Here is a 26,744-nt window from a genome sequence, read left to right as displayed (position 1 = left end):
GGTTTGTCGAAGCTGTTGGCGCCACAGACACAACTCACGGATCATCATCGCTGGAGGAAGTCAACTGTTCCTCGACCTGCGAACCTTCCTGTGAATTCGTCTTTATCTCGGTGCTCAACCTCCTCTCTTCGGACATGGCGCAGCTCACAGAAGGAGCCATAGAGGTGAGGTCCCTGTCAGGGGCTGAAGACATGTCTCTAAATGAAGACACGTCCATTAGAAAGACGGCCTGGTCCAGTGTCTCTCTGTCTTTGTTTAGCTGCAGGAGCTAACTGTCGTGTGTTGACAGCCCTAACTGTCTGTAATGTCTATATACAGCTTTAGCTTAGATGCTAACTTGTGTTTGTTATTAAAACGTCAGGCAGCGTTTTATTGTGAAACTGAGCTTTAGTGTTAGTTTCACATTTGATATTGAAGAACATTGTTGTTGTCCTCATGTGTAGAGAGACAAAAAAAACCTTAATGCTAACCAGAATCAGAAGTATTTTATTGCCAAGTACGTTCACACATACAAGGAATTTGCTCTGGTAATTGGTGCAAACAATGAACATAGAAACATAAAAACGCAATAAATACAACATGCATAGGAGAGCAATGAAAAATGGGAAACCAGTATATATTTACTCACTGTTTACTTCTTATTTACTCACTTTTTACCAATATTTATACAAAGTAACATTTATTTTGAGATAAACATTTCTGAATACAAATATGTAAAAAATATAAAAAGTGAAGTAAAAAGTGAAATGCTAAATGCAAAACAGTTCATGCTAATGTCTCAAACTGAGGATTTCATTGTGATTGTGAACATCTTGTGTTTCCAGATCCTGTCAAATGGCTCAGGAGTGAACGATGCTGTGCTGCAGCTGGTGGTGAGTGATTCATAAAAAACCTGTTCCTCACTTTGTTTCTTCAGCAGATTTGTGGTATCACTGCAGCGCCTCCTGTACGTGGAACCAACACAAGCTCAGATAATCAGTTTACAGCAAAGTGGAGCTGCATCATTTAGTTTCAGTAACAGCTGCTGGGAAATTATGCGTAGCTTTTGATGAGAGATAATACAATTTGCAGCAGGTTCGGGTTGGACTGTGTCACTTTGCACAAGATCATCATCAACAACAACCAGTGATGCAGGAAACATGATGCTGCAAACTGTACGAGACACTCAGCTGCTGCAGGTTTATTCACAACAACAAAACAAGAAATTTTGAGTTTGTTTCAGACATCAAAACTTAACAAAAGGTGCCCACTTATAGGATGAAGAACCACAACACTAGAGACAGGCAATAAATGGGAAGTGAATCTTTTCAAACTATTGAAGGGTGTCACTTGTTTTGTCTCTTTTCAGAACATTCGCAAGATCGAAGGTGGAAGTGGTCCGGCTCGCTTCAGGGTGATGATGAGCGATGGGCTGCACACTCTGTCCTGTGAGTTTGGATTCACTGACTGATTTAAGATTTCATTTTCCAATGTGTATCGTTTATTTTGTCATTCATTCACTGATTCAAACCTTAGATATTTAGGCAAAGGCCAATGAAAGTAATCCTCCTTTTTCAAAAATGCCTTTATCGCAATACAAATTCACAAAGTAGGAAGCAAGAATTCACAAATCCAAAGACAACTGAGGATATAATGTAGGATAAATAAATTTCATAAAAACAGTTAATGTATTTAAAAGTTAATTCTACTGAAAAAGATTGTGAACAATTTAATAACGATTATCTGATGCTATTGTTCTCTTTTCAGTTTGTTGTAGCATGATGTTTAAAAGCCAATATCTCAATCTCAGTGCTAACATGTATATCATTCCCTCATACCGTTATATAAGATGCCGAAGTTCTGACAGTGAATCGTCACGTTTCTGTACTTTTAAAAGTTTAATTAAAATTGTTTGAATTGTAGGGTGGGCGTTCAGAGCCCCTGAGTTGATTCAAACTGTGACCCCGACTCTCTGTTCCTTCTTTCAGCTTTCATGCTCTCCACCCAGCTGAACTGCATGGCCGAGGACAACCAACTGGCCCCCAACTGCATCTGCATCCTGAAGAGGCACGTGACCAATAATCTCAAGGATGGACGGTAAGTCATTTTTAATAAATGTCCTTTTTTGTTTTTGTATTTCTATTCTTGCACAGCTAAGAATGAGAAGAAATTTACGATTTGTACAAAGATTTATTTTGTTGTTCATGGACATAACTGATTTACAGGCGTGTGGTGATCATCTTGGAAATCGAAGTCATAAAGTCTGCTGATGAGGTTGATGGGAAAATAGGAGACCCTACTCCATACACAGAGGGTAAGGCTTCAAGACACAGCTCTGAATAATAAGTACTACCTACAGATTAATTTATCATAAAGCAGCGCTGAATGAATAAGCTGATGAGCTGATATTTACATATACACTATATTAACTATACATATTAGGTTTTCCTGCCAGTGGAGTCATTGCTGATGTCAAATCCTCTTTGTAGGTAACGCTAAAGTCCAGCAGGCGGCTCCAAACCCTGAACCCCGTGCTCCACTGCTGCAACAAAATAGAAATGAAGGTGAGAGACAGTTAGTTTTGCTCTTGAACATGAATTAAAATGGACGGGCAATGGTCAGAATTCAAAGTGTGTGGAAAAACACATTTCATAGTCGAGTGACTTCATAAAGATCCAGCAGGTGGCAGTATTTCTCTACTGCTTTTTGCAATTTGGTGCAAGTAACTCTGACAAAACCTTTTCATTTTTAGCTCTCAAGTGTTTTTGACCCTCACAGTTGATGAGGATCTGTCGCTGCCTGTTGTTTTTGTTTACATTTTGGAAACACAGTAGAACACACACACTCTTGAGCACCACTGACCCCCAGGAGAGTTTACATCAACTCTCTGAACATACAGATGTATTTATACTGTTAGGTGTTAAGTGTACGCAGTGGATCAGAGCATAGTAAATAACCTGGACCAGGAGAGATGTGCAATCCGGCTGTCAGAAGGCTTTTTGCTATCTTCTAGTTTCCGTCATAGCAGGTATTCATCCCGCTAATCTACCGTGTGGGAATTGAGGTTGTGGCAAAGCAGCCTCCTCATCAGCACAGTCATTGTTCATTTCTCTGTATGCGCTGCTTGATCTGGGGGCTTAATTACCAGAAGTGCAGTGGTTGGCAAAGCGGAAGGACTTAAGTGGACACTTTGAACTTTAATCCTCCGCGTGAGACGCACACAAATCAAATGTGCAGCGCCTGTTCAAACGGAGAAATCTCAAAGTCAGGCAGCGCCGCTCTCCTGGGGAAGAGCAGCTCCAGTTTGTTGCAGCATTTCACACTCTGGCCCGATTCTGTGAAATGTGAGTCATCCTTCTCTCCCTAACACGGGATCACACGATCACCAACAACCGGGTTTGACGCGATTTTTTTGTTTTTCCGTTAGTCACTCATCCTGTTCGGTTCAAGTTGACGGTTATGAATTTACTTAAAGTCCTTTTTTTCTTTGAAGAAACCTCCCTCATGAAGTGAGATAATTACAATGATCACAGTTGCAATCCAAAGAAATTGGATTTATGTAATTCGTCTGTGATGAATAATGTATGGCTCCCTTCCCTCTCTCTTGACTTCTTTCCATCACGGCGCTTCATGGATCATTTATTTCTCGCTCCACTCCCCCAGCAATGAACAGAGGTTCCAATAGAGACTTCGGGAAGAAGGCCCCATCTGCTGTGCCCAGTACTCCAGGGGGCAGCTCCAAAATTGTTCCCATCGCCAGCCTCAACCCGTACCAGTCCAAGTGAGTATGTTACGTCCTGTCAAAGCTTGTGTGTGTGGAGCAGTAACGACACATTGCTGCATAACATCAATGCAGTAAAAAAGAAAACACAACGAGGGACTAAGCACTAAAACGAGTCCTGGGTGAGGTGTTAAAATATAAATAATTAAATTTAATTGTATACTCTAGTCCTGCCACAGATACAATGTGCCACTGAATCAGTTCTGCTCATTGCAAAGCCGTAGTTCTTTTTGATGTGGTTTGAGATCCTATTCCACTGGAAGTAAAAGGAAATAATGATATTGAGGTGCTGGTGTGTGTTGTCTGATGAGTAACAAAGATTGAACAGAAACATGAAAGTTGTGATGAGATGTCAGTGCTTGTTTTTTTTTAGCTAATGAACACTGAAAGTTTTTACGTCTATTTTCCAACTTGACTTTTAACTTTCGCCCAAGTATGCTAATGTCCTACTTCATAAAAATCAATGAAACAGCCACTTTAAAAAAAAAAAAGAATATTTTATATTTAAAGTCAAAAAACAGCATTGGTGGAAACATCGGCATCACATTGCTCTTCCTCACGTCGCAGAAAGGTAGAAGAGCTCCTTGAACATTTCAATTAGACCTTCAACAATACTGGATTTGATTCATATAAACACATGTTGAATTGGAAAGGCAAAAATGATGGGATCTTTGTTTATTTACTTTGCAGCAATGTATTTCACAAACTAGTTAGCGGCTTGCTGTGCAGCCGCAGCTTGACTCTGCAGCACCATCTGCTAAGCGGTGATGAGCGCTCTGCTACATGTGCTGCAGACGGCGCCGACAGAGCAGCGGAGCGTGTGCTGCTGGACAAACTATGGGATGACACCGTTTCTAAATCACCCCGAGAATCCTTCTCTGCCTTGTGATCGGGAGAAAGTTTTGATATCGGACAAAATGTAATCTGATACCGAGATGTTGGGCTCTAGTTTGACATGAATCATGAGAGAGCAAGTGAGAAAAACTGAGCCACAGTTGGACCATAAAGATTTCTCACAGAAGTTAAAAATACCAAATACATTTTACCAATTGAAGAACAACTGTGCAGGACCTAGTACAGAATAAGATTTATTAGCCATTTTGGAAGCCATTGGCCAAACCTGTGCTTTTCTTCCCCACGAGTGATCCTGTTGCAGATATTGCAAGTAAATGATAAAGATCACTTTACCAAGGGCCACTAGGAAAGGTTGAGTTTGTGAATTAATCCACAAAAACATGCAGGTGTAATTTCTCTGCTCCGAAAATGAGGCAACAGTGACACGAGTAACTTGAGCCTCTTCTGCGTGTGACAGGTGGACCATCCGCGCCCGTGTCACCAACAAGGGCAGCATCCGAACATGGAGCAACTCTCGCGGTGATGGCAAACTCTTCTCCATGGAGCTCGTTGACGAGAGCGTGAGTGTCCCAGTTTCACGTTATGCAAATACATGACATCGTCCTGGACATCCGGTGTTGTGCATGTCCTGACTTTTAATTTCAAATGCTTTATTTGATGACAGGGGGAGATACGAGTGACTGGTTTCAACCAAGAGGTGGACAAGTTCTACACCCTGGCTGAGGTCGGCAAGGTGAGATAATGCTTCAGGTTGTTCCCGGTGATCTACCAAAACTTTCTTTCACTGTGCCCGTTAAAGAGCGATTTGGCCACAGACTATTCTATCAACCGCTGCCAGCACTTTGTGAGTTAAAACCACAGAGACTGTGAATGAGTCATCTGGCTGCACTGTACCCATACAATAAGCAGCTTATGATCATCTGCCAGCCTGTGTTGATCCCCCCCGACTGTCTGAAGTCGTATCTTGTTTGCACCATTCAGTCAGGTGCAACGCTCGCCCTGATCTCTGATTAACACGTGCTGCATCTGTGCACGTGTGTGTGTGTTCCAGGTCTACTACATCTCCAAGGCCTCCCTGAAGATCGCCAACAAGCAGTACACGTCGGTGAAGAATGATTACGAGATGACGCTGAACGGGGAGTCCACCCTCATCCCCTGCGAGGACAGCGGCGAGGTGCCCGTGGTGCAGTGCGACTTTGTTGCCATCGGTGACCTGGAGAGCAGAGAGAAAGATGCCATCGTCGGTAAGGAACCCTCCATCAATCATCTACATTAAACCACCTCAGGCAGCTCTAGGGCTGTTCGTGTTTACAGACTCTATTTGGACTCAAATGTGGCGTGAACATGTGCAGCAGCAGCAGAATCTGAGAAGCTTGTCACAGCAAAACACAACCAGAATAGTAGGGATGGGGGGGAAAATCGATTCAGTTACAAATCGCGATTCTTGTGAATGACGATTTTAAATCGCCATGCTGCCTCCCAAATCGATTTTTAAAAAAAATATTTTAAAAACATATTTATTGGTTTGTACGGGGGGAGGGGGGATATATGGGGGGGGCAACATCACCCCAGAGCATGTTGACCAGCTCTTGTTTTTGCACAAGAATCTAAACATACCCAAGCACTAGCTTTGTATCGCCTACATGCAAACAACAATAGCCTACTTTTTGTTTATTTCAAAGTTTATATTTTAAGTAAACTTTTATTCATTCTATTTAATTTACCTTTTATTTATTGTTTAAAAGTTGCCTAAGTGGCATACATTTCTTAATCTGTCAGTTTGTGTGCAGTTGACAGGGTCTATACAATAATAGGGCACATTTTTATTTATTTTCTCTATTGGCTGCCCGGCAGTCATTAAGTTAATGTTAATATTTGAAATAAAACTTTTAAAGCTCTAAGTGAATTTGACTGTTGTATTTGAAGGTATGATTCAACATTTTTCCATGGTCCAGTATTTAAAAAAAAAAAATAACCAAAAGAAATCCCAGGAAATAAAAAGTATCGTGATAGTATCGTATCGGGAGGTCCCTGCCGATTCTCGTCCCTACAGAATAGTATCTGCTGATGCTATGCCCGCACTCTGCCTGCCCGCAGAGGGGCGCTGCACACAGCTCTACAATGACGCGACATGTTATGTTGTCATGAGACGTGTTGAAATTGAGTGTTATGAATTGATGCCGGCCAAGTAAGACCCCGGTGGGCTGCGGCCGTCTGGGTAATTAATGGGAAACACCGGCTCCAACATAACAAATGGTTAAGGTCACTCCGACACCACAGAACCTGTTTTTTGGCCATAACTCATGACTTCACACACTAATGGTGTCAAACTTCCTCACACCTGTCTAATTTGATAAAATTATGATGTGATTTCACTTTGACATCATGCAAAAAATTAATTCTGTTCATTATGCAACACCGTAAATCACAGCCAGGGAGATAGGGGTCATATTTCCTTCAACCAGAAGCTTACATCAATGAGGAAGTAATTTTCTAGTTTTCCTCACAGTTAAATACATTTGAAATCCCTTCACTCTGTGGTGTGGGGGTTTTTAGATGATGAGAAATGTCGGTGATGCCACTCTCACCTTTTTACAAATATATGAATCTCTCCCCATTCATTGTGCTTGATTGCATTAGTCAACAAAGTGATCGATTAAATATGTTTGTGGGAACAATTAAAGCCTATTTCCCGGGTGCTCTCCTACATTATGGATGTAAGTGGCTGGTGTGCAGACTGATGACCTGTATGAAATGAGTGAATTGCTTATTTCCCAAGAGGCAATTTGTGCCTGAAACCGTGGGACCTATCGTGACCTGTGGGCGTAAACACCACCATGAATATTTATTATATGTATACATGGATCAGCCACAATATTGAGATATGGAACTGGTTTCAATGCTGCAGACCAGTGTTTACATGTGGCTTGTTTTGAAAGTTGTATTTTATATTTTCAACTATTTTCACGGCCCAAATTCAAGATTACACGCATCAGCAGTCACTGTCAATACAGGAAGTGATGCAATCTATGTGCCACAATGTGGATTTGACTTTCTCTCTCCTGACAGATTCAAACGACGACTCCTGCTCATGTGTAACAGTGATTTTGTTTTTTTTATGCAGATGTTATCGGAGTGTGCAAAAAAGTGGACGAGGTGACCCGCCTCACAACAAAGTCCAACAAAGAGGTGTCCAAGAGGACAGTTGATCTGATGGACATGTCCGGCAAGCTGGTGACTGTCACCCTGTGGGGAGAGGAAGTGAGTACAAGCTGGAGATGGAGAGTCAGAAATATGTACGCGGTGGAGATGTGGAGCTTTTTAAATGGCTAGTGATGAAAATCGATACCGGCTCAATGCATCAGATGTGATGATTCCTTTTGCCTCTCGGAACACCATTAGAAAACAACTGTCTTTTATCTGTGAATTCGTCAAGCTCTTCAAGAGATTTCAAGACTATTTCGGATTGAATGATTAAAGCCGAACTAAAGCTAAAGCTCACATTCACAACCATGATCACCTGCAGTACAAAAACTGCTATAAACTCTACCTGTGTGAAGCTTATTATCTTAAGCTTTTGGCGACGGTATGTTCCAGAGGGAATTTAATTAAAAAGGTTGTTCAACACGTTTTCCCCGATCACTGTTCTGCAGTTTCAGAACCGAAGGCGTTTAGCCGTGCGCTCCGTGCTTAACGGAGGCAGAAACAGTCGAGTGAATTCCCTGTCACCGGGTGATGAAGTAGCTGCTCCTGCAGTTGACTTTTACCTGTGGCTCAGAGGGACTGTGCTGAGTTTGCCACCATTTCTTTCCTCCTGACAGGAAGCACAGTGTTCCCTGTTTGTTTGTTCGACAGTTACCTCTTTTCCAGAGGGACACGCCGAGGTGCACGAGCTGTGTAGTTTTTTTACACAACAATGGAAAATGTCTGAGATATTTTTCCTCGACTCTGAATGCTTTTCTGTGGGCCTCTCCTCTTCCCATTACTGATTTACCTCAGTTTGTGTCCCCAGGTTATTGCAGTGAATAGAAATGAAAAACTATGAAAGCGAAAATCCAAGTAAATAAGTAATTGTTGAAAAACAAGTTGACAGTAATGTTGGAACTGAACTAATTCATGTGCTCAGCTCAAGAAGATATTTCCGTGAGTCTCAGCAAATGTTAACTTTCTTACATGATAGAGTAAGATAGTAAACATGCTAAACATTATACATGCTCATAATTAGCATGTTAGCATTGTAATTATTGTCCACAGACTGTTTATTAAGATACAAAATGAAAAACGTCTGCATAGTTGTTGTCCTGGTGTGGAGCCAGTCAGGAGTTATCAAATAACCATCAAATAATGGAAACCAAACTTAAACCATTACCTCCTTAAATGGCAGGAATCATCGGCCACAAATGACTTTCACATGTAAGCGTTTATGACCTGTACTGCAACCAGCCACCAGGGGGTGATCATAATTATTTAGCTTCACTTTTGGGTAGTTGCCAGGTCGTCCATCTTCTCATACAGTCGGCTATGATAACTGCTTTGCCCCCTGCAACCACCACCATGTAAATTCTGTAAATTATTCATCTTTAATACATGACTTGATAAACAAACAACAAACCAGAATTCAGTCAAATACAAGTAACAAAGTTTAAATCATTGTCTGTGGTTTGTCCTCTTCTGTTTCCTTGTGCAGGCAGAGAAGTTTGATGGCTCTGGACAACCCATCCTGGCCATCAAGGGGGCGAAGGTCTCCGACTACGGAGGCCGCTCCCTCTCCGCATCCTTCAGCAGCACCCTGATGATCAACCCAGACATCCCTGAGGCGTATAAACTCCGAGGCTGGTGAGCGAGCCTCATAGATAATGTAGTGAAGAAAATTGCTTGTATATCATTGGAGTTGTATACTCATGACAAAGTGCTTTTCCAGCAGGTGTAAAACGTGGGTACACATTTAACATTTAATGCCACAAGGGCTTATTCTTCTCCCCGGAAGCCAACTTCTCACAAAAAAGTATTGCTGTTGAAATTGAAGCACTCGGAAGGGTTCTAACAGCGCGTTTCCATTTCCCAAGTTGTGAGAGTGCATGCTCTGATTCTCATTATCAAGATTAGCTTTCATCCATTAGCCACAATGCGCGTGTGGGGGGGTGTACGTCGATGAAGCGTTACATATAAATGGAAATCATACTTGATCTGTGGAAAACACCCTTTTTTTTACTCCTCTAATCGCCTTTCCAGATTAAAGGAAATCCAGACTCATTTCTGTGTGATTATGTTGATTGTAGGATATTTTTTATCTTGATGCCTGTGTGCGGTTGCGTGGTTTGAGTACATTTGCTCCGTCATGTTTGTTTTCCCTTTCCCACACAGAATGATGGGCAAATTATCCAAGATGTCCCTAAAATCAGTGGTTATCTGCACGTGGAGTCACGCGTACGGTGCTACAGCCGAATCTGTCAGAGGAACAGCAGCTACTAGCAGATTCTATTATTCTACAGTAACACAATTAAGACATGTGACTCTATTCCTTGAAGATTTTCTCTTGGCTCGTCTTGCAGAGGAATAGAGAAACATTTAAGACCCAAGCTTTCATCTTTTCTCCGGGCTCCCGTGCCAGTTCCTCGATTCCTCATTTTCCTAAATTATTTCTTCTCCCCGCTGTATAACATGATCAGAAATAAGTCTGCGCTGTATGTATTTATTTCCTTTGCACCAGGGGTGTGGATAAGTCTCTTTTTTTTCTCACCCTCTCTTGTCTATCTTTTAAAAGAAAGACCTCACCGAGGCAGTGTGTGGTGTCAAGGTTTCTAGAGATGCATTGTGAACGGGCTGAAAGAAGTGATGCCAGTTGTTACGTGATTGATAGAGCAGGCGTTGCTCACATGGACTGAGGTGAAGAGCCGTGATAGCAGCATCCCTCCCGTGTCTTGGCAAACTGATTGACCCGTCCATGCTGGAGATCAAGCAGGTCACGACTGCCTCCCACCCCCTCTGTGACATGAAGGCAGATGGCGGTATAAGCGAGTAAAGATCCAGTTGTTTCAGTCTGAAGGGATTAATTTATTAACCCCCAGCACCGCTACCTGCCCTGCACCAATAAGAAAAGGACAGTGAACAGCTAAAAACTATATTATTTACACCAGTCATCCACACATTTAAAGTTTAGTCAAGCGATGTAACATATCTAAAACTACAAAATACCTTTGAATTCACAGCACTGATGGTTTCAGAACGTACCGGTTCAGAACAGGTTGCAGATGTACACCAGTCTGCATTAAACATTAGAACCAGTTGCCAGCTTTAATGTTGTGGCTGATCGCTGTGCGCTTGATCAGCGGCACTGATCTGCATAATCACAGCAGTGAGATGTGACTCAACCTGGCAGGTGAGAAAGAGGCAGCTCACAGAAATCACTCGTTTGTGCCTCATCAGTCAGATGTCTTCTCTCGCAGTAAATTCCACATGATGGTTTCAGCACCAGCCTCTGGCTCCTGGGAATATTTTTTCATGTGATTTCCCAGAATGACATTAACTGCAAACTACCATTATTCATTTTTTTTACTTTAGTCCCTTTTGTTGGGTGGTTGGTTTGTTTGTAAGCAGGATTTCACAAGAACTACGATCAGATTTTAGACAGAACGTGGTGGCAGGATTCAGTACAAATAAGAACTCATTACATTTTGGTGCTGATCCTTATCATGGGGCAGATCCGGGATTGTTTCCCCCCCACTACTTTAACGATGTGAAATGGGGCATTTTGAAAAACCTTTCTACAGTTTTCCGGGGGAATAATTCTTGGATCTTGATGAGAAAATATCAGGCACATTTAGGAAATAGATATCTTTGGTGCAGCCTGATTGAATTTCAGGAGACTGTTAGGCCTTCGAACGGTTATGTGCTCTACTGAGTGCCATTATAGTTTAATAAGGGGATTATTTTACATTTGGGCAACAATAGAAAAATGCTGTATTATCAGGACCTCTCCTGGGTTTTTCTGCTTTCTTCTACCTGAACAACACAAAGTCCTGCACCAGTCTCCTCATCCATGCTGCAGCACAGGCTCTCCACACTTCCCCTGCTCTCTTCTGCTTAATGACAGAAGCTTGTTCGCTCCACTTCCTCCACTAACTTCTCAGTTGGACGCTTGGAGATAATGACCCTTAAATGCTGGTGTTGGTTTATCCTCTGCAGAAGTGTTGGCCCGCGCAGGTCCTCGTGGACAGGGAGCTCCTGCAGGTTTGAAGGCGTCCTCTAATGACCAGTTTAAAGTCACAGATGGTGGGAGGCCGGACCTGACTCATAATGTAGCTCCAAGTCATTGGTAGTGAGAGCCACAGTGAAGACAGGATTGTTATGCAGCGTGTCTGAGAGGTGAGACACAGCCAGGGAAGGGAATAGAGAGAGCGGCCTCCTTGTTTATTTATTTTTAGGCTGCATTCCAGAGATGATGCAGTATGTGCTGCTGAGAAGCAAGTTGTCACAGTGGGTTTTCACCGGCAGACTGCGAGCTGCTGTTGTGTTGCTGATAAGCCCGGTTGTCAGGATGGTACCTGTTCACAGACGTGTGTCTTTTAATTATTGCTCTGATTTTTTTTTAACAATTTTGATCGTTAATTTTACTTCCTGCACAGAAGAACCCCCAAACCTTTTCTCCTCAGCCTCTGTTGAGCTTTTCTTGCACATCCATTTCTGCAAAGCCTTGTTGTGTTACTCATGCACAGGTGTCTTCAGTTTAAATTTCCATTTTTTGGAAAGCAGACCTTGAGGACTTCCTCAAATGAATCGTGGATCCTTGGTGGGCTGTTGACTCAAACTTCTGCAGCGTAAATGCGGTGCCGCTCAGCACTTTCCAGTGTTTTTCTGCGGAGAGCTGAGTAGTTTCCTTTAACGTCGCCCTAATTAATCCTGCAGAGATGAAAATAGCTTTAATTTCCTCAAATAAGAATGCTGCCCTGTGCACTAATTATCCTGATCCTTGGGTTAATCTGGGCTCTTGGTGCATTGTTGGTTTGCAAGTGTTGTTCGCACCTACCCCTCTTTTTTTAATAAGACTTGACTAGGGCTGCAACAACTAATCAATTATATAGATTATAAAAATAGCAGGCATCTAGTTTCTTAAGTGATTAGTCTGGTCTGTTTATAATTTACGGCACGCACACTGTGGCAGTGTCTCTTAGGTGGGGGGGGGGTTGTAAACCAGCCAATCCCGTGCCTTGTAAATATAGCAACATATTCAGCAGCACAAGCCGTTTTAACTTTTCTTAACAAAGTTTGACGATCCAGAATTTCACTTTGACTTTTACTGTGACGAGTGATAATTTAAGTTTAAGATGACTTGTCAAAATCATTAAATCAGAACTTTCTAGTTCCAGAGATTTATCCGCCTCAATTTAATTGAAATTACGTTTGAACCTCTGAGAATGGTGTAGATATCATGAATTTGAATTATGAATAGTCAGAATTAATCTACAGTAAATTATCAGTGTAGGAATCCCATCCACTCTCGTCCATCTAGCTGTGCAGAGGCAGTTGTCCATTAGGTGGCAACAGCACATTGGGAGATGGCGCTGCAGCCTTTTCCCACACATCACTTCTCTGTTGGCAACTCTCTGTCATGTTTATTCTTAGTCCTCGATTAGTCTCAGATTAATTTATTTAGTCCAAACTGACATCTTCTCTGCCTTTCCATTTTATTTTTCCACACCAGGACCACGGAGCACCAATTAATCAGCTGAGAAGCAAACAAGCTATAACGCAGTCGTCTAATGAACATGATGCGTAACGATTTGATTTAATGATGCCTCATTATTTAATTGAATGTTATTTTACCATCGTGTGTTTGCAGTGTGGTATTGATAGGATAAAGATTTCTTGTCACAGGCAAAATCACTGAGTTATTAGTCACTGACTCGCTGAATGCTCTGAACCAAATTAGGTCTCGTAGGCGTCGGACACAGTGAAGAATCCTTCAAATCAGCTTCCTGTTGAGGTTGATGTTCTCCTTTTAGTCACGATTGTCAAAGTGATTTTTTGCAAAATATAGGAATGAGAGGAATTCAATAGAAGAGATGAAATCCAAGCAAAATATTTTACAGCTTCTCAATTGTAAGGATTAGCTGCTTTTCCTTGTCCTCGATATATAACTGAATATCTTTTGGGTTTTCGATCAAATACGCTCTTTGAAAACCTTTGTTTGGGTTCTGGAAAAGTATATCGTACTTTTTTCCCCTGCAATTTTCTAATATTTTATACACAAAACAAATCTCACTTTTATAAAGATTGTTTTTAAGTTCAAAACACTGAGAGTAAAGCTACACTTTGCCTTTGAAAGTTCACAGAGATGTAAATTGTCCCTTTGTCCCTCGGACTAGTATCTTTGTATATTCTGTATATGCTTAGGTAAAGTAATATGTGAGCAAGGAGTCCAGTTTGCATTAACTGCCAATTTAATTCCATTCAATCAGAAAAACACTGCAGCACATTAAAAACTTGGGTTCTGTTTTTCCATGATATCATTTCTCTGTGAAGCTCTGAAAAGGACAAAGCCATTAAAATGAAAGCGGTGACTCATGCACGCAGAACCGTCCTCGTGTGCAGGGATGACATGTAAATGTTTGATTTGAGATTTTTTTTGTTGTATTCTCTCTGACATACATGATTTTCCATTTGCAGCCCATGTGATCCATCTAATTTAAACATAAATGAAAAGTAAACGCAGGGGAAATAAACCGGCTTCTTTCAAGTTGCTGCCTGTTCGGTGTTTGACCACATGTCAGTCACCGTGAGATGCCTCACACATCATGGGGTAATCCTGTTTGTTGTGTGTTTGCCACTCTCAGCTGAGGCATTAGAGCCTTTTCCCTACAGCTGCAAACAGCATTTCCCATCATCCCTTCATCCCTTCATCCTCCTCCTCCTCTGCCATGTCTATGCTGCTGTCCTGTCCCTGTTCATTGACACACTGACACATGTCATGTCGGTGGCGTGCACATGCTCGTCTGCCGCCCTGCAGTCGTCTCTCTCTCTCGTCTGTCTCACCGACGCCGCGCTGCCTCTCTAAGCTGAGATCTGCCTGAGTTCCGTTGACTCACGTTGCACATTTTCTGCCAGATCTAATTTGTCCTCCTTTTGTCTCATCGATCACGATCACTGTCTTCGGTGCCATTTCTGTTTCCTGCGCTCCTCGCTGTCTGCAATAATAAGAACCGGCAGCGGCTTTAGAACTGGAGGCCTCTCACTGTTTTCTATCAAATCACAGGCATTTCAACACTGTGAAGCTCGTCTGCAGTCGTACCTTTTTTAAAAAGTGATGCTTTTTTAATCACCTCAGCCGTGTTGTCACGTCACTTTCCTCCTCTGTGGAACATCTGTCTTTCGGAGAGACGTTGAGCCGTGACAGAGAGACGCTATCTCCATTAAATCTCAATTGATTTGTCAGAATGCATTTTCTTTCTTTCTCGAGCTCCTAAGTGGGGGCAGGAACAATTACAGCAAAGCAGCTCAGGTACACTGGTGAGGAATTTGGTGCCACCATAGCAAATTGGTCACATTTGTCATTAGTAATGGGGAAACTGGCAGCCTCTGCGTTGCTCGGTCCACAGTGTGCACCATTAATGGGGATATTTTCAATTAGTCATGCCTCCAGGAGCAAGGCATTCACTCCCTGTATTTACAACCCCGGCCTCCCCGTCGTGCACCACTTTGCCTCGTGGCCAACAGATTAGTAAGCGTTATTGATTTCTGTAACCATTTTAAACTTTCTCTCTCTTCTGCCCCCCCTACCCACCCACAACTGCATTTTACCTGCACTCGTTTGTCTTGTCGCTCTACCCCTCCTCTTTCTCTCGCCCCCTTCCCCTTTGTCTTCCCTGAATTACCGCGACCATCGGGTTAAAATGCGTTTCTAATATCTCCGTAGCAGCCCTGACCCCGGCCGGCTCATCTGTCCCTTTGCTGCTGATTCAATTCACAAGCCTCTTAGCTCGCCCTGCTCTCAGCTGAGTAACAAATGGATGCTCTGGCTCAAACAACAGCGATCAAGGCTAAACAATATAGCCCTAAGAGGATAGCTTGTATTCTACTTATGGAAGGATATGTGAAATGAATATGTTTTTCTAATTGTCTATCATGTCTGTCATAAGTCTGATTTTGTCGGCATCACGGAATGCTTAATCTATACACAATTTATGCAAAGTTAAAATGATCAGTTAATTAATGGATTAATTTGGCAGCTCTTTATTTATATAATCAAATGATAGATTTACATTTAAATACATTTTAAAGCTAAAAAGCCAAAACATCCCTTCAGATTATCTTCTTTGTCGATGATACTAAACAAAATAGTTTCGCTTTTGGCTGTTAATTGGACAAAATCAGTGAGATAATCACAGCAACCAGGGAACAGAGAGATTGCACTGCACCTCTCACTATTATCTAGCAATTGCAGAAAATAATCAAGTGAGTTCTGGACTAATCTGTAATGAATACGTGTGTCAGTTAGTGTCCTGAAGCTGCACCTGGGTCGAATCGGCAAGTAACTGATATTCTCTTTATTTCCCGTAGGTACGATAAGGAGGGCCACGCCATGGACGGACAGTCTCTGACGGAGGCTAAAGGGGGCGGCGGTGGAAACACCAACTGGAAGACCCTCTCCGACGTGAAGACCGAGCACCTGGGACACGGAGAAAAGGTACGCACGCCCTCGGCTTTGCCTTGACGCACTCAAACGGTCCCGTTATGGTAACCCCAGACATATTGTTATTCACGGAGGACTCTTTGAAGATATTCAAGGACGAAGGAAAAGCCCCGCGTTGAATCCCAAACAACAAATAGAAGCGCCCGCAGTCGAGCTGCATTTGTAATTTAGAGCCTCACAGTACACGTGGCAGGTTTGTACAGTCCGTTTGCGCTGTAACCTTGTCACTGCTTTTCGACGGGAGGCCTCTTGATTATCATTGATTGATCAAAATCACCAGGTATGTGGGAGGAAAATTGGATCCCACGAAGACTCCTGATTCTGCTCCTCATTAATATCACTGCACAGCGGCTGAGTGCTCCGTATATATCCCTGAAATTACATACGCTCTATTCTTTGCCCTCTGAAATGAAATAACCGCCTTTTAAAATAGGTAAAGCAATATGTATTCTTTAATATCCCTCCTATTTTATTACACCGTGGAGGGAACCCGGCTCTCACTAAAGTGTTATGAATCGTCTATGGTGGCTAATTTGACCCGAGCGGAGATCTTAACTTGTGTGATTTAACATAATTTAACACATTAGTAATCATCACAGTGTGGTGAGAATATCCCATTAAGCCTAGGACAATTACTAGATGCAAGTGATTATGATAAGGTACCGAGAGGCAGAAGAACGACAGTTTTGCCGTCTCTGTAAAAGACAAGATGAAGACATTGGAGATGTGGGACATTTTGTATGGTCGGAAGCTAAAAGAAGTCTTAAGGACCAATTGTGCCTCGGAAAATAACGAAAAAATTAAAAAAAAATCTTGTATCAAACAAGAGCAGCAGTTATCTTAAACCCTCAGTTAAGTGAAAAATATGTTTTGGTGAATGACTTATATCAGTTTCATTTACTTCTTGCCCGAGGCTGTGAGTGACCCTGACTTCCTTCTGGTGCCGTCACGTTTCTCTCCTCTACGACCAGCTAACGCTTCATTCTGCCTCTTGTCGCCTCCTTTTGAATTTACCTGCTTCAGCTGTTCTGTCATCTGACGGCCTCCGATAGAGCGTAAGCAGTCGCGTCCGTTGTTTTTCTTTTTCCCTTGTCAAATTTCACCTCCAAATCCTGACTGTAACCATTAGCCCCCTGTCAGGTGAAAGGCTTCTCCTGGCATTAGCTCCCTGCTGCTGCTGCGGAGGAAGAGATTGACCCCCGGGCTCCGGCGGCTCTCGCTTCTCCTCAGCAAGGCGTGTGATGAGGCCTGGTTCTGACAAAGGAGCTGAGGCTGTCCTCAACCCCTCCGAGACATCCCACACACAGGGGCACGGAGGGTCAGGCCTCACAAGAACAATCCCCCCCCCCCCCCCCCCGCTACCAAAGTCTGTTGCAATTAATTATCCCTGTCACAAAGTCTTTGTGTCACAATCTCAAGTTTCCACATTGCTCCCGTGCCCTCGCTGACAGTAGGCAGTCGCCCTCCTCTTGTAGCCTTGACACTTCATTTGGAAAGGCCTATGACGGGAGCAAGAAACAGGCTCCTCATTCCTCCTTGGAGCTGGTCAGTCACGCGCTAATTTGATGAGGTGTTTATTTGATTAATTGAGGTGGATGTCTGGCTGGGTTTGTTTTGAAATCAAAATGGTAATTAAAAAAGAGACGGCTCTTCCCTTTCATTTAGTTTTCTGACATTTGTCACACACTCTTTTATCCGCCCGACGTGACACGCGGCGTCAGTTGTCCTGTTTTTTGAAGTTAATTGGTGTCTAATGTCTTCTCGTGTTTCTAATGTTATGGTCCGAGGGAGGAAAGAATGGATTTTTCATCCTACTTTGGAGACATGTTTCTGTTTTTGAATAAATTGCCTTCTTGTTTATCTCTTCAACGAATGCTAGTGTAATGTGAGTGAAAATGAACCAGAATGTCCGACTTTTTTCAGCCCTTTGTAAAAACTGATGACAGCTGCCTGTGGCCTTAATCTGTTCTTCATAGTCGATATAATTGCTTTGACTTGGTGGCGTTAATGACTGGTTGATGCTCGTGGACCCAACAAGCACTCTAAGCCTTTATCAAAACCGGCAGGGGCCAAGTCTCGTCTGTGTTGTCACAGCCGATGCTGAGATTAGTAAGGGGGGGGTGACTGTCTGAAACAATCAGCTGTTAGGGTGAGACAACTATCTGTTTGTGTGCATTAAGTTTAAGAGTTCCACATGAGGAGAGTTAATGTGACTCATCTGTAAACATGTAGAAACTCTTCCTCTCTTCATTACAACACATATCCTGAGCTTCTTTTTCAAATTCCTCTGTTTCTGTCCGATGTGCAATTCCTGTCACTTGCCCGGTGGGTTTTCCCCAGCTGACCAGGAATGTTTCCTGAAGTCTGTTCGTGTGCTCAAGCTCCCCACGTTCACAAAAGCAACAACCTCCTTGCTGATTTGCATTTGTGTCCGAGCCATTAGGATTCTGGTTGGGGAGTTTGACCTCTGCAATCTACTGCACAGCTGTGACTCTCCTGGCACTTCACATACTCACCTACACACTGCTGAAAAAGTCTAATGTTCACTTCATACTAGGGATGGGGGAAAAAATCGATTCTGTTACAAATCGCGATTCTTGTGATTGACGATTTAAAATCGATATGCTGCCTCCCAAATCGATTTTTTTTTTTTTTAATTAAAAAAAAACAAAACATTTATTGGTTTATACTGGGTAGATATATGGGGGGAGCAACATCACACCAGAGCATGTTGACCAGCTCTTGTTTTTGCACAAGAATCTAAACATACCCAAGCACTAGCATTGCATCGCCTACATGTAAACAACAATAGCCTACTTTTTGTTTATTTCAAAGTTTATATTTTAAGTAAACTTTTATTCATTCTATTTAATTTACCTTTTATTTATTGTTTAAAAGTAGCCTTAGTGGCATACATTTACTTACTTAATCTGTCAGTTTGTGTGCAGTTGACAGGGTCTATACAATAATAGGGCACATCTTATTTATTTTCTTTATTGGCTGCCCGGCAGTCATTAAGTTAATGTTAATATTTGAAATAAAACTGGTAAAGCTCTAATTTAATTTGACTGTGTTGTATTTGAAGGTATGATTCAACATTTTTCCATGGTCCAGTATTTAAAAAAAAAAAATAACCAAAAGAAATCCCAGGAAATCGTAATATTGAATCGCAATACCCACAGAAATCGCAATACATATCATATCGCCACCTAAGTATTGTGATAGTATCGTATCGGGAGGTCCCTGCCGATTCCCGTCCCTAGTTCATACTGGTGCATTCCTGAGTTTCAACAGTCAACATATTTACCATAGAAGAAACAAAGATGGAGGAGAAAACTTCAGCTCGTGAGAAGATCCTCTCCGTAACTATATTTAGCACAGATCTTTTTTTCATGTGTATTTTTTGTCTTGTTTTTTTCAGGCAGACTACTACACCTGCATAGCCACCATTGTGTACCTGCGCAAGGAGAACTGCATGTACCAGGCCTGCCCGAGCCAGGACTGCAACAAGAAAGTGGTGGACCAGCAGAATGGCATGTTCCGCTGTGAGAAATGCGACAAAGAGTTCCCCAACTTCAAGTACCGCCTCATCCTGTCGGTAAGCGACTCGGCAACGGCTTCCCTAAAACTTCTCACTCTTTTTTCAGCTGTGACACACACACACGCACACACACGCACACACGCACACACGCACACACACACACACACACACACACACACACACACACACACACACACACACACACACACACACACATATAGGTGTATTTATATTCAAATGCACATATCTTAAATCCCTGTTCTTCCTGCATAGACCTGAACAGATGCTCCTGCTGAGGCTGTGGGTGTCGTCCCTCTCATTGCCTCGTCTTTCTCCCGACTTACTCTCCATGGTCTTCTAACCCTAACCCAGCATAATGAGGACTTAATCTAAGATTCTTTACACTCGAGCTGTGTGGGGTTAATGGCTGCAGCTCTCCATATTGTGCTGTTTGTCATTTAACAGAAATATGCAGCAATAAACAAGTACACGTTCCTTTTTTCTCAGCTCATTTGCACACAAATATTATTTAAAAGAAAAAGGGCAAAACAAGAACTCACTTAGTCAGCATCAGAGCAGTTGCGAGCCTGGCATCTGAAATGAGCGGCTTTTGTTTTGGTAGCACTCGCCAGACGACATATTGTTATTCCTCGCAAGCTGTAGCATAAGCTGTGAATTTGCTTCCACTGTATGTATCGCAAGTGACTATGTTCTGCTTGCAGAATATGGACTAATTAGAGGATGTAATGACTTAAGAGTGGAAAGTTGTGTTTTACTTGGTGGGTTGAAGCATCTGGCAACTTCTCTGTCTCACACAACGGATCCCTATACACAATGTATACGAGTGACATTTGTATATGCAGGATTCTGAATCTCACAGTTGTATTCCAGGGAAAATGTGGTTTCATGTTGTCGTTAGTCTTTCTGTCATTCACCAGTGTCTCACTCTCTGGGTTTATTTTCCTCACTGCCGGTAGCTGCTGCTCTGCATCACCTGGTTTAACACAAACTTTTCATTTACTCGGAGAGAAAGTAGGAGAACTTGTTTAAATGCAGCTGATGTTTCCATTAATAATGCAGCAGCATCTTTGTCATTCATGAAGTCATTTTTTTACATTATTAAGTCTGCAAATTCAATATGCAATAAACTTTTCTACCTATTAACTCTTTTCTGTTTGCTCCGTCAGGCTAACATTGCAGATCATGGAGACAACCAGTGGGTGACCTGCTTCCAGGAGAGTGCAGAGGCCATCCTGGGCCAGAACGCGGCTTACCTGGGGCAGCTCAAGGACTCGGTGAGACACCCCCCCCCCCTTCCTCATGTAACACGATGGCCAGAGCGAGAGCTAAAACTTCAGGCTCTGTTCCTGCCAAACATGCACAGACAAATTTGTGTTAAGACACCTACTGTGCTTTGTCCCTTCCAGGAATAATTACTTTGAAAGTCACAGGAGTCGTTTCTGAGAAGTCACTTATCACCCACCCAGTATATAACTTGATGAAACTCCCATTTGATTAACAGACTATATATATATATATATATACTGCCGTCTCTGATTTAGAATATTTCTCTCACTTTCAGAATGAAACCGCCTTTGATGAAATCTTCCAACAAGCCAACTTCCACACGTTTATCTTCCGCAGCAGAGTGAAGCTAGAAACATATAACGTAAGTATAACAAGAACGGTCATTAGCCTGATGAGACGCCTGCAGGTTTGTTGACGTCCGAGCTTGATCCCCTAAAGCTCCAACCCGCCTTCATTAGCTTAAAAGTCAAAAAGTGGGTCTTTATGTTTTTACTGTTGCGCTTCTCCCATTCATTAACAAAACCACCCCGGTTCAATTTGAACTGATGCAACCATTTCTCATCTCAAAGAATAATTTGAGTGTTTGAACGGTGCACACGCAGATTAGCCGCCGCGGCCACTATTTCCTGTCGGCCACACGGATAGAGGTTCGCTTTGAGGGGAGCACATAAAAGAATTGATTGGTCTGGGACCCTGAGCAGGAAGTCTGGAGCTGAGCCAGGAGCAGCGTCCGCCTTCGACGCACAGAGGAGTTCACTGTGTCCGTCACGTTCGGCTCAGCATCCTAACTGCCCGGGGCACGGCTACAAGCTGCTATTGGCTGCTGCCTCCAAACCCCCCCCATATTCCTTCAGCTGACACACCTGCAGCCCTTCTTTCACTTTACTTTCTCTTCCTCAGTGTGACAAGCTGGCCATTGTGGGCGGCTCTTGCTTGTTGTCATGTGTACAATGTTGTATAGGCTGATTGTGGGACAAAGCAGATTCCCAGCAGTTGATGATATTCATTCTTCATGTTTTTTGAGTTTTTTTTTTAGAATATTTTATTTTTCCAAATATTTTCACAACATGAGAACATGCAGAGCGTACAGAAAACTCTACATTAAACATTACTGAAATTTACATAACAAAATCAAAAAAAATACACACATAGATGAAATAAAACCAATTAAATAATTCCCCCCACCCAAAGAGAAAACAAAAACAAAAAAAAAAGTTGGTGCATAGGATGACACATCACAGAGAAATACCGCAATGACACAGTAAATAATGTAGTTCAGAGCTCCAAGTAGTTACAGTCCTATGGTACTGTTGGTGGTGTATCCATGTACTCCAAATAAGGCTCTTTCTGAGACTATATGTAATCTTTTCAAGAGGAATACAACTGTTCATTTCCACAGACCATCTGTCTATGAGAGTCGGGGAATCAGACTTCCAAGTCATTGCTATACATTTTCATTCTTCATGTTTAATCGCAGGCAGACGTCAGTTTGGACGAGAAGTCTCTGACCGTGTTTATCAGAAAGCTGAGAGAACCTCAAACTGAACTATGTGCCAGATCCGCCGTTTACCCCGATCCACTCTATATTCAATCGGATATTTCGGTCACGCCTCACCTCACCACTGAGGTTTATGGAAACCGATTGAGTAGATCTGTGTGTAATCCTGCTAATTAACAAACAAACACTGGTGAAAACATGTAATCTTCTTGCTTTGAGGTAATAAAGAGCCTGCAGCAGTCACATGAGGAGAATGATAATTATCTCCTGTAATGAGATTACAGCTCAGAGATACATAGACAGTGCATTTAAAGGTCAGTCTGTGTGCTGGAAACATCCAGATTTTATTTTCATTCACACACACACACACACTCACAGCGTTCAAATTGACCCAATTAATCAATTAGTTGGTTGAAATAAAATCAACCAGCAGCACTTTTAATAACTGCGTCCTCTCGATGCTGTTGGATCAAAAACACTCCATGATTAATTGCAGTTGATCAAAACAAGTGCTGATGAGCAGTTTGGTCATGTGGGCGTGATGCATAATGTAATTAACACCAATCCAAATCAAAGTCTCATGTAGGCACTGGAAATATTTTGATATCATTCCGATCTTGTTTACAGGCAATTGTGTTGTCACTCAAAATGTCAGTGATGGATGATTTTTATTCAAGTGGAATCAGGGACGCCTGCTCGTGGCAGCGATAGTCAAACTGTTATTAAAGTCTCATTGTTCCTTTTTAGGTTTTGTAATTAGGGGCTGTAACTGCATCTCCATCACGTGTCTGTTTCTGTGCGGCTGGTATTTCTCACACTGTCGCAATAGATCTGCTCTGTGTGACAATCGCTGATTACATGGTGGAGTTTGTTACACCTTTCTTAGGTTATAGTGACATGTTGAGGGTGTGAGTGTCGAGAGGTGGTTCGTCACACTTTCCCCCCCCCTGAGCACTGCTGGCTCTGTATTTCACCAAAGATCGACCAGTTCCCAGAGCTGAGTCAGAACCGCTGGTGCTGCATCGTCATGTGCCAGGATCAGATATGCAGGTTACACGTGAGACGGGGAATTAAAGAGCAAATGGTTTGTAAGACGGATTTGTAAGTTGCTCACTAGATATTCGTTCATTCCAGTGACTCTTCATGTGTTAAAGTCCGTATCGGAGATGAAACGCCTTGTTTTGCTCGTATGAGCCGGTTATTTTTCTTCTGTGAGCGTACGCTGGCAACTTTAATGTTGTTAGGAAAAGGTCACAGCCGAGCAAATTAATGTGTTGTGCCTCTTGTGCTTTCTTATGTGTGTATGTGCACACTGGGCACAGATGTCAATGTGTGGATCAACAAACAAGTGTTGGCTGCTCACGTACAAACTCGGCTCGTCTAAACTCACCCACCGGCGGCACCACTGCTTTTAGACCCAAATCCAGAGTAGAAGAACTATAATAACCTTCACCGAGAAATCACCAATTTCGGTTTAAGATAAACTACAGATAAAACTACATTATTTAAAGAAATCTGTTGAAGATGCTTCTATCAACATCTTCCCAGATCAGCATTCTGTTTTATTTCCAAATTGGAAACTTTTTTATTTCAAAGCTTGTTATTTTTTTGTTATACATATTTAATAATCTTTTTATTTAAAAAATCCATAATTTCCTTTTGTATCATACAAATCTGTATGAGGGCACTTACTCAGAGGAAGGTGATTTACGTTCCAGCAGCTGAAGAATAGTGGAGATAAACACAGAGAATACCGCTACTGCTGCTAATGACCTTCTGCTGTCTAGACGGCTGTGGAGAAAGTTCTGCTTTTAAACTCCGCCTCTATTTCCTTTGTGAAATGTTAACTTGATGAGCAAAATAATTCGGCGATCCAGTCTAAGCACAAGGGAAGATGTCTGCATCTGTCTCCAGCTGATAAGGATTTCACATACTGCAGCTTTCCATCTCTGACCCAGAACGGGAAAGTGGTCTCTCACTTCACCACCACACTCACTTTGGGGGTGATATACGGATTTATAAGGTCTGATGCAAATATATTCACATTGTGTAGCTTGTAAGATACAGTTGTTAGCCTTGGGGACTACCACAGGCTAAATGGTTGTTTATTCATTCATGCGTTTATGTGGTGCATACATATGTCAGTGTTAAACATAGACCCAAAAGCAAATATGTCAGTCAGTCCCCTCACATGTAGTATAAAGGCCTCACGGTATACTGGTACTGGCAGCGTCTGTAAATTCTCACAGTGGCGTTGCCCTAAATCAATCATGAGCACCATGCACGCACCGGAAATGACATCTAGAACAAGTGACTGATTGTTTTAATTAGTTGCATGTGTCTCCTGTGTCATTGCGGCATTGGAAATTAAACACACAATCAGTGTTGACAACGTACCGACTTTCCTTGGCCGGACTTTTTACTTATCTTAAAACCCACCGCTGCTCCCTGCCCCCACCTCTCTGTAGCGGAGATGGCAGCCGCATCATGTGGGTCCATGTTGTGCGCCGCATGTTGCCGCACACAGTGTGAATGCACTTGTGCACTCAAAATAGCAACGTGCGAGTATGGAAGCGCTCAAATAGCAACACAGCAGGCACGTCCTGCTCCGTGACCCCTGGTTGTACAGAGACAGAAAGTGAATGTACGTCATGAGCAGCTTTTCTCTTCTCATCCTCTCCCGACAGGATGAATCCAGAATCAAGGCCACGGTGATGGAGGTGAAGCCCGTCGACCACAAGGAATACTGCAAGAGGTTGATCATGAACATAAGGAAACTGGCTGCCCAGTAGGAACCTGTGATCCCTGATCTGTGCTCTGCTATTGCTTCTGCAAGTTTCTCTTTGTTTCTGTACAGCCAACAAACCCCTCTAAATGTATTACCGAGTTTCATTTTTTTTTTGCTTATGAGGCATTTGTTTAGTATCGTTATGAATTCACGCCTGCGAATGAGTAATCCTCTAAGTGCTAATGGAACGAAAGTTCACCTTTTTCTTTGTCCTATAATGATCGGTGTCCTGATTCTGGAAACTGTCTTCTTTCGGTGAACATAATAGCAGCTTTTTTTTTTTTTTTCCTTTTCTGTTGTTTGGGCAAGCGGAGCAGCGAGTGGGTCAGTAAGCCACAAAAGAAATCATCACTGTGTCTGTCTTAAGTCGGCCAGTTGTTCCTGCTCACACTGTGGTCATGTGACGGCTTTGAGAAGAACAGCAGCACAGTAGCGAGCACTCCTTTCACCCTCTGACGCGCACTCAAAATGGCTGGGCTGGACCTGCAAATTCCTGATAAGAAGGTTTACTCTCAAACACTCTTTTTTTTTTGTCACGTACTTGCAAACATAAGCACATATACACATGCACGGCACAGACCTAATGGGAAAAGTGCTGCATTCTATTTAAGTAGATGGAAGATGTCATTTCAATGCATGTAACCCTCCTCTGAGTTTTGTAGTTCCTAAACTGTGAGAATAAAGGTGTTTGGAGCCATGTTCTTGTCTTTGACCCGTGATACTCTGCTCTCTCTCTCTCTCTCTGTGTAAACTGAAGCACGTAGGATGTCTGTTTAGCTTACAGCACCTTAGCCCGACCTGTACCTATTAAAAGCAAAAGAAAAACGTGGGCTATTTTTATTTTCGGAGCTGTGTACCGTTCAGGGGATTTATTCCAGGGCTGCCACACAATGCCCTCTGGCTCCTCAGCTTTTTTTGCTCAGATGTGCAACAGATTTCCCTCCAAACTTGACTTTCATGTTGTATTAAAACACAACATCAATGGGGGATGCACCTCCCAAATTCTCCCCGTGATAACATCTCGGTTCTGCTGAGGGCTGCTGCTGTTGCCTGTAGTTGTAGATGGATTAAACTCTTCTTTTATGGTAAGGAAAGGTAAGTTTGACTCATGTATTTTTATCTTGCCTGCCGCGCTTGGAAGTAGGTTGTGGAGTTTACACAGCCGAGGCTCGCCCGACAGTTTGTTCTCTGAAGAGTTCTGAGACGTTGCAAATATTATTTTATATGCTTTTATACGTCTAGTTAGTCACAGCGAGTTCCTGCTCAGTTTTATTAGCAGTAAATGAGCAGAGCTTAATCATCTGA

At 42.5% G+C, this 26,744-nt stretch overlaps 1 protein-coding gene across 1 annotated transcript; it reads left to right on the top strand.

Annotated features, from left to right (window-relative positions):
• Nucleotides 1-3: 3 nt before the first annotated feature.
• Nucleotides 4-26,128, top strand: rpa1 (replication protein A1). Its single transcript, XM_061073239.1, has 17 exons — nucleotides 4-164; nucleotides 825-872; nucleotides 1,349-1,427; nucleotides 1,968-2,076; nucleotides 2,205-2,293; nucleotides 2,469-2,543; nucleotides 3,643-3,760; nucleotides 5,073-5,175; nucleotides 5,280-5,348; nucleotides 5,667-5,859; nucleotides 7,740-7,876; nucleotides 9,303-9,451; nucleotides 16,172-16,298; nucleotides 19,726-19,902; nucleotides 21,033-21,140; nucleotides 21,428-21,514; nucleotides 25,339-26,128. Exons 1-17 carry the CDS (start codon nucleotides 135-137, stop codon nucleotides 25,441-25,443), a joined length of 1,803 nt encoding a protein of 600 aa, XP_060929222.1. The 5' UTR covers nucleotides 4-134; the 3' UTR covers nucleotides 25,444-26,128.
• Nucleotides 26,129-26,744: the final 616 nt, after the last annotated feature.

The sequence above is a fragment of the Limanda limanda genome, chromosome 6 (assembly GCF_963576545.1).
Source record: "Limanda limanda chromosome 6, fLimLim1.1, whole genome shotgun sequence".
Classification (NCBI taxonomy): Eukaryota; Metazoa; Chordata; class Actinopteri; order Pleuronectiformes; family Pleuronectidae; genus Limanda; species Limanda limanda.
This window is presented reverse-complemented; position numbering and strand designations above follow the sequence as displayed.